The 14173-nt window shown below is 51.3% G+C and overlaps 3 protein-coding genes across 3 annotated transcripts; 1 reads left to right on the top strand and 2 right to left on the bottom strand.

Annotated features, from left to right (window-relative positions):
- Positions 1-168: 168 nt before the first annotated feature.
- On the bottom strand, positions 169-5150 carry CC1G_13859 (hypothetical protein; the record flags this gene model as incomplete). The annotated part of the gene is made up of 20 exons (XM_002911778.1): positions 169-546; positions 607-988; positions 1040-1103; positions 1160-1219; positions 1275-1701; positions 1757-1820; positions 1875-2034; positions 2084-2139; positions 2193-2470; positions 2535-2750; positions 3233-3337; positions 3386-3701; positions 3755-3818; positions 3874-3933; positions 3984-4356; positions 4408-4468; positions 4522-4681; positions 4731-4786; positions 4843-5000; positions 5050-5150. The coding sequence occupies 20 exons, from the start codon at positions 5148-5150 to the stop codon at positions 294-296; spliced, it is 3414 nt and encodes a 1137-aa protein (XP_002911824.1). The 3' UTR covers positions 169-293.
- A 329-nt stretch (positions 5151-5479) lies between these two features.
- CC1G_01049 (zinc ion binding protein) lies at positions 5480-7727 on the top strand (the record flags this gene model as incomplete). The annotated part of the gene is made up of 3 exons (XM_001832935.2): positions 5480-7272; positions 7388-7504; positions 7682-7727. 3 exons carry the CDS (start codon positions 5480-5482, stop codon positions 7725-7727), a joined length of 1956 nt encoding a protein of 651 aa, XP_001832987.2.
- Positions 7728-9354: 1627 nt separating this feature from the next.
- Positions 9355-10696, bottom strand: CC1G_13858 (hypothetical protein; the record flags this gene model as incomplete). The annotated part of the gene is made up of 4 exons (XM_002911777.1): positions 9355-9471; positions 9516-9960; positions 10070-10282; positions 10650-10696. The coding sequence occupies 4 exons, from the start codon at positions 10694-10696 to the stop codon at positions 9355-9357; spliced, it is 822 nt and encodes a 273-aa protein (XP_002911823.1).
- Between the last annotated feature and the right edge of the window lie 3477 nt (positions 10697-14173).

Raw genomic sequence — 14173 nt, 5'->3', positions numbered from 1 at the left:
CCCACCATACCCAAGCTTTGCTCACGTTACGCCTAAATTCTCCCGGTGTTTTGATAATCGCGTTACCCATTGCAGCCTGGGCGATCGAAAACGTGTTAGCACATGGTCGCTTGATATCCAACCCAGCGACTGCCGACTCCGTAGGACTGAAGACCTTCCTTGTAGATCCGAACAGCGCGAAAAAAAGATTAAACCGCATGTACCCTATACAAAATGCAGAACACTACCTATATGTTTCCATACCAAACCCACACCAGGAAACCAGAGAAATCCCATCTTTAGACGCCATCCGGTCAATCTCTGTCGCCGATAACACCAGTACCACTGGTGCTATCCGCTGATACCGGTCGCTCAGTATTTTCCGAGCTGGAATATGCAGCGATGATATCCCTCCGTAATTCAGCATCTTTGGGAAGCCGAATAAACGTGAACAGGACGAAAGAAACAATCATTCCAGATACTGCAACAAAGAAGATGGCCCCAGGGAAGAACTCGACGGTCTTCATGTACACAAGGCCGTAGATGGGCGGGCCCAGGACCTGAGAGCTAGAATTAGGGTAGTAAGCAAGCGATCGCACGTCATTGGAAGATCCCGATCCCACATACCCCAGGGCCTGGATAACGCTGAGTGCACCAAACAGCCGTCCTGTCTCAGTTCCACCCCTTCTCGCGTACATTGCCAGGGTACAGGTTTGGACGGCTGGGCTGAACCCAACTCCCATGGCTGCCATTACTCCGGATATCGCAAAGGTCGTTCCGGAGGGCGCTAGGCCCATGAGACTGTAGGCGATGATCTCAATTACCAGAGATACCCGAGCGACGCCCAGCTCGAACGATGGGGAATGGAGCTCTTTCTTCAAAGGCGGTTTGGCGGGTCTTGGTGATGCTCCAGCGGGGTTTTCAAAGTTCGAAAGTAACGGGTCTCTCTCCGTCGGAAACTGTGGTATCTCGATGACCAGAGGCTCAGGCTTGAACAACCTAATGATGACTAAAAGGTCCTTAGCGCCCATGTTCACTTCGGGTTTCAGAAAACACCAACCAGGCAAAATGATGGTAAGGAGTACGGCACGGCCAGCGCCGACTATGCTGAGGAAATAGCCCAGCTAGAACAAGACGTTCAGTGACGATTTGGAAGCCCAGATGAGACAGTCACGCGTACCTGCACAGAAGTCCATGAGAACGTAGCTGCTGCATACTGGAAAGTAAAAGGGTATAGCGCCTAGTACGTCACCACATCAGCATATATTCGTAGGATTTCAGCTCAGCGTGCTTACCATCATAGAGATAGTAAATCCATATCCAACCGCCATCAACGTCAAGTTCCAATCCCGTTTTGGCTTTTTCAACGGGTTTTGACTGGGCTTGAAATCGGGGAAGAAGATCGTAAGGGGCCTCAGGAACCGGAAGAGCAATTTGAACCTGTAAGCCAGAAGTCTGGGGAATGAACGACTCATTTCTGTTTCAGCAGCTAGTTCCTCCGTTTCACGTTCGTACAGTTGCCGTGAACGTTTCATTTTCCTTCTCGACAGCGATTCGGGGAGGATTACCCAGATGAACAGTGCGTATACGCAATGGATAGTGGCGGCCATGAAAAAGATCGCAATTATGTGACCGGTCTGGCGAATGAGGAGCGAGCCAACTGTCGGCCCAAGGGCCATGCCCACAAATAAGAGGCCGAGGTTTAAAGAGAATATTCTCGCCCTGGATGCTGCGCTTTGAGTTATGAAATAAGAATTCCATGATATACCCTACGTACCTTGTGCTCTCGGTAGTTGTGTCAGCGAGGTAGGCGTGTATAGCAGCCACGGCAGTCGCGAAACCTAGTCAAGGAGGTCAGGGGTAGAAGACTCGGGAGGTTTGTCCAAAAGACTTACCTCCGAGTGCCCCTTCAATGACCGGTCCCAACAATAGGAACCAGTATCCTCCAGGGAGATGTTGCGAGAAATAGTACACATTGATATAGTTGAAGTCAGAGAGCAGCAGGCCAATAAGGGAGACACCCATGACAAAAACACGTCCTTTGCGGTCGGATAGCTAGAGGCGGGCTCAATGTGAAGATCAGCCAGAGTGAATGGTAACCTACAGCACCCCACCAAGCCGTGGTTAACAAGGAGAGGACGCCCATAGTCGTCGTCATAGCTGTGAAGTAACGGTTGGCGCTTGCTTCCAATGGCTGAAGTCACAACTCTCACCTGCGGATAGCTTTGCAACCGCTGCCTGAACAGTTGGGTCGGTAGCACATGGATTTGGAGCGGTCAAATGGTCAAACTTTGTCACTTCAGGGAGGACGACTGATGCTATCAGGGATGCTGCAGAGGTTTCCGGTATCTGGGCAGGCGACGCTTGCAAAAGTCCTCCATCGTATATATCCGGTTTATGGACGCGACATGCGAGCATAGTGAACAGCTCGACCTTGGGTGCCAGCATCGACGATTGTGCCAACGCTGAAAACGGGACCATACACAGCAGCCTGCGCCATAAAACAGTCAGGTCCACGAAACGTATATGACATGGTATCAAGATAAGCAACGCACCACAGAGGTGACGGCCTCTTCCACCATGGTACATCCTTCCACTCATCGTGCTCGCCATCGTCCGCCTCGTCACCAATGAGCCCCGCCCCTTCGTGATGATGCGTCCCGACAAACTCTTCCAGCAATTCAGCTGCCTCTTCGTTCACCGGTCCATCCGGTAAAATTAGACTGTTCGCCTGGGTAACGTACGGTTGCTCGCTCGTTGCTCGCTCTGACCTGGAACGCGACATTGAGCGTTGGTGGCGTTTTCCTGTGCTCGCCATCGGAGGTCGCTACCCAGGTCGACGAGGCAGGGGAGATGGTTGTCCTGGAAGAAATGACGCGGTGTATGATGTTCTCCACGGTAATTCAAGCGGTCGTGAATATGGCCACATTGCCGTTCGATTACACACCATGATTCTCATTCTGACGTTCCGTTGCATACCAATTGCTTCCGATCTCCGGTTATCTTATCAGATGGAAACTGTAGATATTGGTCTCCGTTCACCTTGGGAGATGGAAAGCCCACTCAACGTGAAAGTAAACGAATAGAACATGCCTCTTTAAGCTTAAAGTCTACTCTTACTGTACGTGTGTTATGAAAGCGAATAAAAACCCTCGAAAGCAGTGCGAACCCATCCGGCTCATCTTCGGTTAGCTAGCCGGACACACTGTGACTGTGGCGGCCACTTGGCTGCCCCAAACTGAGAACAACAAACGAGAGGACGAACGCCGTGAGCGAGGTGGCGAATATAGCAGGAGGATACGTCCTAACGGCAGTGATATACACAAAGCCGTATAGTGGAGGCGAGATGAGTTGGGCACTAGTGTGGGATCAGTAATCGGTCCCGCGAGAAGCATATGTATGTTACCTCAAGGTCTGCACGACGCCAAGGGCCCCGAGTAGCCTGCCTACTTCCCCCTGTCCTGGATAGTTTCGCTCATACACCGACAGCATGACGCTTTCGATCAGGGGAGGGAAGCCAGCGCCTATCGCGCCCAAGATGCCCACAGCGTAAAACGAGAACGCGGAGGGCCACATCAACATTGTTGCATATGCGACGACTTCCGCAATCAAGAACCGTTTCGCGAGTGCAATATCAGAGAGGAAATATGGTTCGCTATTGGCAGTCGGCTCCGTTGTGCATCGTGGAGCCCTAGGTTTATTCTTGATGAGTGACAACCCCCCTATGGAAAGATAGGTCAGCATATTGCAGCCATAAATCACGGAACGTTCATACAGGGAAGAACAGCCAGCAACCAGAGTGCACGGACTGCTGCTGCGACACTGAGCCAGGAACTATTCTAGATGAACGTAATAAGCAAGGCACCAATCCCATTAGAGATATAACCTGCGCACCTCCTTCGCGGACCAGCCGAAATGCGCTGCCGCATAAATGAATTTGTAGGGAACGTCTGCCTGTAGAGCTTTAGACTGGGCCTATGAAATTATCGTGCATTAGGACCTACTGAAATCAGATACAGAAACCCGAAGCTTGCTGCAAGGAGAAGTAAGCTCCAATCCCTACTGCCAGAGCCATAGACCGTTGGAAGCAGTATACCGAGAGGTTTGAAGGGCGCAGACACCAGATACCACAGGTGCTGCCCTGGAGATGTATGGAATGAGTCGACCCTGGAATGCAGCTTGGAATCTGATCTAACAGCGGGGAGGGATTCCGGAATTATGAGCCAAGTGCAAACTATGAAAGCGGCATGGAGGAGGGCAGCAGCATAGAAAGCGGAAACGAGTCCGCTCCTAGCTTTCATTGCTAGTGACCCTACAACTGGACCCAGTGCCATGGCTCCAAATTGCATACCCAGTGACATTGAAAGTATACGAGGTCTGTTAGACTAGATAAGAATAGGCCCATTGTTGGAACGCTCATGTTTGTACCTGTCTGTTTCCGATGTAGTGTCAGCAACATACGCGTTTAGGCCAACGACCCAGGAGGCGCCTAAGCAGAAACTCAGATATTCAGCATCCTGACGACAGTACATGGGCGCTTACCTCCAAGAGCGCCCTCGAACACTGGACCAAAGACGAACAGCCAATACTTTCCTGGAAGTGACTTCCAGAATGTAGAAACAAGGATGTAGACAAGGTCTGAAAGGAGCATCCCACAGCCGGCTATGGCCAGCACAATCGTCCTTCCTTTCCGGTCAGAGTACTGACTGCATTAATTAATGAAGTTCCGCCGACATTATGGTTTGACTTACCGATGCCCAGAGTGCCGTCGTTAAAACTGATAGGACCCCAATCGCGGTGTATTCAGCTATCAGGGTCGACATAAGATGGTGTCCCGATGTCCAGTGTGCCCCAGGGATTCACCTGTGTTCAGCTGAGCCACCAAGACTTGGATGGCTGGGTTCGAGGCACATCCCTCCATAATGGCTAGGTCGTTGCAAGCAATCGTAGTGTAGAGCTCGATCTTGGGTGCCAGAGTCATAGTTGTGGCTATCTTGGCTAGTGGGATAGTGGATAGCACCCTAGATGAGGATCAGCGAGTTTCCGTCAGAGACTTGAAGGTTCGCTCACCACCACGGGGAGGGCCTGCGCGCAGACAGGGGCTCTTCGCCATCGTGCCGCAGAATTAGAGGCAAACCTTCATCGTCTCGGGTGTGAATCTCAAGGGACATGTTCTTCAGTGAATGAGCAAACGCGCCAGGGGCCGCTGAGCTTATCACCCTAAAATAAGGAGAGCTCTGTTCCGTACTCGTCGGCGGCGCATTATCTGGTTGGTGACAGAGAGCAGAAGTGCGTACGGTTTTATCGCAAACCAGCAAGAAAAGACCATTAGCTCGTCGTCGCTGTCGACTCTACCGCGTCTTGCACCGCGTCGTGGGAATCACCGAGGATAGGGTATGCTGGCAGCACTTTGCGGATTTTGATATCATCTTCCACCTAACCCGTTTAAAATTTCCCCTACGCTCCTTAATTCCTTTCTTTTTCTTATTTTTTCTGTGCCATGTCGCACGCCAAACGCAACTCGATAGGCCAATTGGCCCTACCGACGACCCTCGTCACCGTCACACCAGGAAGCCCCACGACGAGCCATTCACCCCTGGGACTCAACTCGCCTACGACCACAAGTCCCACAAAACCAAGCTTTGGACCAGTCCAACCGCTGCCAATAACGACCTCGAACATCCAGTTGCACAATGCTCAGTACCCAGCATCGGCGTCGACATACACAGGGCACGTTGCGGCGTTCACAAGTGGTGGAAGCATAACCTCGCCTGTGTCTCCAACATCGGTCAGGAGCACGCATGCGGGAGGGATTCAGCCCAATGCCAGTTTCTTCCGCCCTGTTAGACCGGGACAATACAACAACAGCCCTGGTAGACTCGGATTGCCGCCTCGATTCGACGACTCAAGCGACGACGACGACGGCGCTGCCTCCTCCGTCGACCACAATCAGCGGCCTGCTCAAAAGAATGATACCCTGGCACCTCGTCCTCATCCCTTATCAACCTCCTTGTCTCACTCTTCTTCGCTGTCTGCCCACCAGCATCACCATTCGAATCATTCAAGCGAGCTTGTGAAGGCTCACGAAGATGGCAACAGAACCTCCGACGAACAGCCGCCCCAGACGCCCCATGGAGTGAGCGGGAAACCGAGCAAAGAGTTTCTTTTGTCTGGTCAACAGGCTAATGGAAACCCTCAGGCGAAATCAAAACGGGTCAGCATCGATGCTTCAGCCATCCCCCCGCCCTCCTCATTGACCGCTAAACGCAACTCTGCATCGTACAAGCCTAGGCTAACGTTTGAATCTTTGCGGAGGAGCATGGATAGTGCCACTGGATCCAAGCGATTTAGCTTCGGGAGGAGTAATGACAACAGCAATATGGTGTTGGAGAGCGGGAGTGATGGGGAGGGACTACGAGAAGAGACGGGGATACCCCTTACACCAAGATCACCAAAGGCTAAGAGGCGGAGCAAACTGTACAGGTCAACCTCAGCTTCCTCGGTTCGAAGTGGGATCTCCAGCGCTGCCGGCCACTTCGTGGATAGGATGACTGTGGCGAACGATGAGGGAGTGTTGGGTGAAGATGGGACGGAGGATAGAAGCAGTTCGGCCACACCGACACCGACCTCGTTCGACCCTAGACCACCGCCTCTCGAAAAGGGTGAATACCCGTTGATGAAGACCCCGCTGTACCACCCTCTGGATCCGAGCCTCGTCCCCGAAAGGAGGTTACAGAAGATGCAGAAACGAGGAAGGAAGGGTTATGTACCTGATTCCGCTGCCAATGGACGAACGAAGGCAGGAAGCGAAGGCAGCTTGGCCTTGCCTACCACTACCCGTACAAAGAGAAAGAGCAAAGGTTTCTTGACTTTCTTGTACCCTTCACCACCAGCCACCCCGACCGCTGACGGTGAAAAGACAACCAAAATCCCAGTTTCCTTACCCGTTAGCTCGGCTCCTAAGGAAGGCACTCCTGTCAAGCGTTGGTTCCTTCATCCCTCTCGTAACTCTTTCTTCTTTGGTGGAAGATGCATGACCGGCGGGGACAATCCTTGGCCCTTCATCCTCACGCTGACCATCGTTTGTGGTGTTGCTGGTGTGTGGTTTGGGTGTGTCGGGAGATGGTGGTGGGTTGAAGGTGGACTGGGAGTTGCGAATGAAGCTGTCCGTATCATGAATGGAGGGGTGGAGGGGAATGTGATTGGAAGCGAAGGTTCTGTGGTGGTGGGGGACAGGCAGTTGTACGTTGTGAACCCAGCTGCGAGAAGGGCGGGAAAGGCGGTTGTGATCATGTGCGCTTACGCTGCGGCACTGGTACTGAGTAGTATGCTCATCACGGCGAGTTACTTCACTTATGCTGTGTCATTGTAATCCTTCTGGCTAACCGAAGCGACACTAGGCTTTCAGCGATCCAGGCGTTTTGCCGAGGAACCTCGATCCTGATCCCCCTTACCCCGCAACCTCCCCGTTAGATGGAGAGTTGAGAACTCCAATGCCTAGGGACCTCAAAGTGAGAAGTGATGTGTGAGTTGTGCTCATTTCGACTTGGTTTGATCTCGTTGACCTGGCCCGTCCGATTCAGCGTTCGAGTCAAGTACTGTCCAACCTGTAGGACCTACCGACCACCACGATCTAGCCACTGTAAAATGGTCAGTGATTACTTTACAGTGTGGCCCTTTTTCCTCTGATCAGGATGGTTAGTGTGACAACTGCGTCGACACCTGTGACCATCATTGTCAATGGGTGAACAACTGTGTTGGAAGAAGGAACTACACGAGTTTCTTTGTGTTATTGATGACTGCTGTACGTGTTCATTCTCGCTGTGATCACCCTAGGTCTGATTGCGCGTGATAGACTCTCACTCTGTGCTTAATCATTGTCACGGCTGCTCTCCAACTCTACTTTTTGACCCGATGGCAAGACCTCTCTTTCAGGCAGGCTCTGGGCCGGACACCCGGGACAGCAGTCGTCTTCTGTCTCGCTATCATTGTCATTTGGCCAGTTGGAGCTTTGCTCAGTTATCACCTTCGCGTGAGTAGAAGTCTGGTTGCTTTCTCCAGCGTGATAAGCTTACTCACGGGTTCACCTCGCATTCCTTGTTTCTCTCACTGTTCGGTAAAACCTTTCAACGCGGTATACGCTCGAATCTCTCCTGGTCCACGATCTCTGGCAATCTGGTTCAACCTCCCCTCTGTCGCCACTTGGAAACTTGGAAACATTCTGTTTTCCTTTCTGATTGACCCATTGATTGCCCTGCCCACCATGCACACTCCTTCTTGTGTGGGCGAACCGCTTGTTATCCGTGCCTATGCGGGCCTCGCTGTCTATTGCTTTGGCTTTCTGATCGGCGTAACTCTTCGCTGTTGGAATGTGGCCTTCCCCTTTCCGTCCCCTTGATTTCATTTACAATGGCGGTGCTGGATTACTTGCATCATTTTAACCTTTCCCTTGACTTCCATCCTTGTCCTTTTCTGAACCCCTTGTTCCATCTTTTGCGTTCTGGTGTGCTCTATCTATCCTTCGACTGGCTGCTCCCGGCGTTCTTCCCGGTGTTTTGTCCGTTGATCGCATTGGTATTCCTCCCGTTCCGTCGGCTGTTCCCCACGTTTTGTTCCGCTGCTTTGTTGGCTCAACCTGTTCTATTTTTGGCGCTTTTTCTTTCGTCTTCCCTTCTCTTGATTCCTTTTTGTCAATCGCGCTGTTCGTGGGACGTGTTGCGATGCATCCCACGGACGATGACGACCGTATTGGCTTCTCGTCATTCTCAACCTGTCCCTGGGCGCGTTGAACGTGATGGTGATGGGAATTTCGTGGCCTTTGAATGGATTGGCGCACCGCCGCTCTATTTGGGCATTGATGGCAACGCTCGAATTGACAAATCTACACGACAAATCGCGGCCGTTTAACCGGTGGGCCCTCTCACTGGTTTTGGACTCTCGTTATTCAATTCAATGGACTCGGTCTTCTGTGCAACTTGGCACTCGATGGGCGGCATCTTGGATCGTGCTGCTCGTCAACCATCCCATCCTTTTGGGCCCATGTGTCCCGCACACCTGGCATTTCGGTGGACTTTGGCATCCACTGCCATTCATGGTATGATTGTCGTTGTCCACGTCACGCTCTCTGTGGGACGTTACGATCCTTGTTGTCTGCTGACCTGGGTCTACCCCGACCTTCGTGCAACGCTCATTTTGCCACATTCACTTTTCGGGGTTACAGCTTCTCCTGCTAAACGTCACGACTATAGAACAAGTGAGTGTATATGGTTTCATTTGACTACTTAGCTTTCGTTTGTTTCTTCAGTTTGACGTCTGCAGACGTAACGCCAGTTCAACTTCCGGTTAAACTAAATTGCAGGGGCGTCTGCGAATGGTTCATCTGCTGCCCTTGCGTTTGCCCATTCTTGCTGTACCTTGTGCTATCTTTATCAGGAGGCCTGGTCCAGCAAGTTGCTTCTTCGGGCTGAAAGCCTTTCCCGTTGTTTGGGGAGACTTGGTGATATGCCATAACGTGACTATCAGATGCTCGGACTTACGGGCTTAAGGCATCCTTTGCCTGCCATTGGTCTATCCTCTTCCGAATCTTTGTTTCTCATTACCGCTTCTCCATGTGCGTGGCTGACCACTTCCACCAACCAGATTCGAAACCAAGCGCACAAGAGCCTTGTCCCGGGACCTCCTCCACCAAATCCGTTCTCGCATGGCAGCTGGCGCAAGAACTTCTTAGCTGTTTTGTGTCGCCCTGAGCCGCTTTCGTGGTTAGATGGGTCGGCTATCGCGACGGAGGACAGGAGGGAGATAAACCCTGGGATGTTGATGGATAACTCGGAGCTGCGGAGGCAAGCCTCGGCTGCTGCTTTGAGCAGTTCGAGGAGCCATGGACATGGGCATGGGGGAGATGAGTGGGATGATGTGTTGATTTCGAGGAAGAGGGACGAGGACAATGAAGATGAGGACGCATAGTCCACTTGCGGGCGAATGCTAGGGTGGGCCTGCCCGAGCGCCGGAATTAGGTATCTACGGTGGTACCTTCAACTTGATACGCCCCACAGTCGGGCACGCGGCTGTTTGACAACTGCGACAATCAGACCCTGTCGGAGGGTCCTGCGCAACACTTCCCTCAAGCGCATTTCGTTTCGATGACCGCTGGGAGTCGGCTGTTCCGTTTGGCGTCGTTTTCTTTCGCGTTCTCCGTCTTGGTTTTGTCTTTGGTTTTCTTCGATCGTCTGTCTCTCCCTCTTTCTTTTGTTGCAGCCTTTTACAAGCTATAATCCTGACACCTGTAATACCCCAGTAACTATAGCTAGAATTGTCCATGTTAGTAATTTACCGCTTAATTCGTCTAGATCTCTGGCTTCTGTTTCAGCTGCTCTTGTGTGCACAAGAATCTGCTATGGATTGTCCCCAGAGGCCGATATAAACGCACGCATTCCCTTGCCCATGCCTACCATCCTGATTGTGACTATTCAGGCCATAGCTTCTCTCCGTTCGGATATGTAGAATCGTTGTTTCGGTTGTACCACGAGACCAGGACGTTAGCCGATCGGACACGACATTCTTGGGAAAGCTATTCCCAGATTCTGACTCGTCCCACATGTTCACCAACGAATTCTTTCTCGTCTAATTCCCTCTCCCTTTGACTTTGAATTCCAGTGACGCTCGAGATTCACAGGAGTACGTCCCAGAATGGATATGCGGGGTACACAGGGCGGCTCATTGTTGAGGCGACAGTAGCCGCCCGTAAATTAGTGGCGCTCGATTAGACAGGCCATTTCTTGCTTAAAATTCGGGGGTCTGTAAGGCTGTCCGGACGAGCTTTGCAGTGTCATCTTCCATGTTCAATAGGAGGATATTGGACGCTGTGGGTCTCCTATGGACTCTCATTTGTAACGTTAGTAAAAGCCACGAGGTTTTAATTTTCGAAGCAGTGGTATGTCACGAGCGATCAGATTCGGAGCCATCCAGTCGAGTTCTCGCTCCGGGCTGAGCGAGTCCGGCCAAAAGTTGCATAATACCTCCCCATCTCATGGTTCGTACGTTGCTCGAACCACCTCAAACGCCTTGTCGATCAGCTCGACTCTCCGGCTTTGGCTAGTGATTTTTTTTACCTTCTCGACAACCGTGTGGTCCGTGTGCGCGTCTCGACAAATCAATTGAATTGAATTGAACTGTCAGTCTGTAGACCGTGATGAAGCCGGATGGATCGAAGGGCACGGATGCAGACGAGTGCGCGTAGCGTGCGTAGGTATGTAGCGCCACGACGTCGAGACTCTAGTGAATTTTACATCGAGAAAAAATTCAGAAGGGCTTGGACAAAACTTGAATAGAGTAGACAACCTGATTGATACTTGCGATGACAGGGACGGTGATGATAGAGACTTCTAGGTGAAATAACAAGGGCTGCAAGAACGATTTAGGCGTCGTGTTACCTCGGAAAGGATGGGTGTATGTCATGTTTGGAGTGGTCAGATGGGGCAGGCTGGCAGGAACTGTCATCGATGCGAGCTTCGTGGAATGTAGCGATTGAATGCATAGGGTACTTGTTGGGCAACTCAGCCGGTGTATAGCGCCCATTTACTCTGCTAATCTGAGATGTGATATTAAACATTTTACCGTCGCTTGCACCTCTGACTAGAGGTACTGAGTCATGTACCCATTGTTTGCAGAGCGGGCCTGAAGTCCAGAGGCCACCTCGAGCTCTCCCCAAGTCAAAACCCCGTTCGAATCGGTACTTCCAGGAGGCTCAATTTTCCAAGTATTTCACCGTCTGATAGCCTTGGGTCTGCCTCTTTCAGGCTGAGTGCCAGAAGGGGTAAACCGTGAGGGAGGGTACGCATTTGATAGGATATGATAAAAATCACTGTGAGCCTTTCCTCTGTTTAGCAAGCGAGATCTTGCTCGCTGTCGGTGACGATCCCCCTCCGACGCGTGGCAATGGACTCATCAAGCATCGAGGTCGCTTAGGGACGTCAATTATCGGTTGGGTTACCAGTTCTCTTGGCTGCTGCGTCGGTGCTCACGGGATGGAAAGACAACTCGAAGAGACGAGTTTTTACGTGGAGTGTTTGGATCGTTTGTGGGCTATGTTTTCGACCCTTGGCGCCCAAGTCGCCCGAGTATCGAGTGGTTCTAACCCTCCGCTCGCCGTCAGTGCACCCACATACCCACGAAGAAGCCTACCACTAACTAAGTAGTGGCTTACATGAGCCCTTCCCGAGGAAGCGACAGTGGCGCTGAGTTTGTGGCGCAAGGACATATGATGGTGTCGACAGAAAGAGGTATCTAGACCCAGGTTAACACCCCCAGCGCTCTGGTAATACTTATCCTTTTTGTAAGTCGGAAGGATTGGCTAATTTGAACTTTGCAAGGACATGGGCACGGGCGCTTCCTGGCCTTTGTTCATTTCCAGGGTCTGGCTGTATTTTTCTCAGATAACGGACCGAAGAGTCCTAAAGGATGCCGGCAGAAGGAGTCTGTTGTGGTGCAAGTAGACTACTTGTGATACGCAGCTCAGATTTACTTACGGATTCCGTGCGGTGATGCGGGATGTGACGAAATTGAAACCGCGCTATGATAAGTGCTGTACACACAATCAGAGGATTTAATTATAAGCAGCAGAGGCCAGTCTCCGAGCTCTAGGCTGGAGGGCCTGAGACGCGCCTTGGGCCCTTTGACAAGGACGGGATCGTTGGAACCCTCTTTCTTCCTCACCTGAAACGGGGTGAGTGTCACAGGTTTGTGGGTCGGTAAATAGCGTAGCAAGATGACTGTATTCAAGGAAACACGCAATTCAATCTCGTAGCATGTAGAATTCTAGACTCATCAACAGAGATACGTTGGGTGTGATGATGGATGCGCTGCCTTAGGCACAGTTGAGCTCCGTACGCGTCGTTGCCCAGTTAACCCCCATCTTTTCAGGGCTAACAAGTTTAACACATGGTCGTTTGTTCTAGGGATCCCCACATACGCTCCTAACGTGAAGGACGTGATCATGAGCGGCCTCGACTGAATGATTGGGCCTGTTTTAGGCGCTCTTCGGACTTTACTCTCTTGAGAACAAAGTAACTTCGGATTGAACGTTTTGTACTGGATTTGGTTAGTTTTTAGGGCATTAGGGCCGCACCATCTGAAGACTACAACACCTTGATCCATATTACTTATGTCCTGCGAGGCGAAAGATGACCAGCGCAGCTAATCGTGGTTGGTGGAACTCTGATGGCCAATAGAATGTCCGACGCATAGGAGATCAAAGAAGTCATGGCTCGAGATCCGACGTTGGAGAGTAACTCGGAAGACACAGGGATTGAAGCACTAGAAGCGCGATGGCTATGAGAACGAGCGCAATGGTTCGAGGACTGCATCATTGTAGCCAATCTATCGGGACAGCGGGATTGCGAGTATTCTTCTCAGAAGATTGTTGTGCTGGATATCCCCCTAAAAACTTGTCAACCCTCGGGTTCATAACGGGCTATGGATGGGGATGAAGATGCCTGATTTAGGGTGTCAGGCTCCACAGTCATGAGGTGTCATGAGGTTGTGAGAAGAAAGAATCGAGTCCAAATTGAACCCCTTTTGCATGGAAATATGTATAAGTCGCGGTCGACCGTTGTTCGAGCCAGTGTCGTGGTGCCGGTGTATCACTAATTTTGATGTCAATTCATATTCATCTTACCGTACTTATGAATCGAGGATGCCATTAATAATGGGCCGTTCTTCATGGAATGAGCGGGAGGGAAATGAGGCTGGCGCGTTTAGAGAGCGAGGACGAAGTCGCGTGAGACGTGGGTTTACTGGAGAGTAGTGATCACTGAACTGGGGTTGACTAGTAGGAGCAAGATTCAAGAATGAGATCTTCAATCACTTGAAGAACGTGCAGCCTAGCAACGATGTGTGGTATACAAGACGGCGATTTTAGACCGAGGGAAAGAGAGGTAAATCCCAGCGTTGACTGAATGAAACAACGGTTAAAAAAGCATTTATATGTACTATTTCCAGAGGCCAGAGTTCAGTGGGAGCCAGGTAAAATGGTGAAGAGTGGATTGCCTTGAACTGTCCAAAGGTTTGGCAATTCCAGTGAGGCCTGACCAGAGGGTGGGATGGCATGGGTCTTGGCTGGGCCAAAGATGCCAAGTAGCCACGCGTATTTTAGGTTTTGGTGTGCGTGGTTCGTCGACGAATCGTCCCTGAAAGACCT

This window comes from Coprinopsis cinerea, assembly GCF_000182895.1.
Source record: "Coprinopsis cinerea okayama7#130 chromosome 2 map unlocalized cont3.2, whole genome shotgun sequence".
NCBI lineage: Eukaryota > Fungi > Basidiomycota > Agaricomycetes > Agaricales > Psathyrellaceae > Coprinopsis > Coprinopsis cinerea.
Note: the sequence above shows the minus strand (reverse complement) of the source record. Positions and strands in the feature narration are given on the sequence as shown.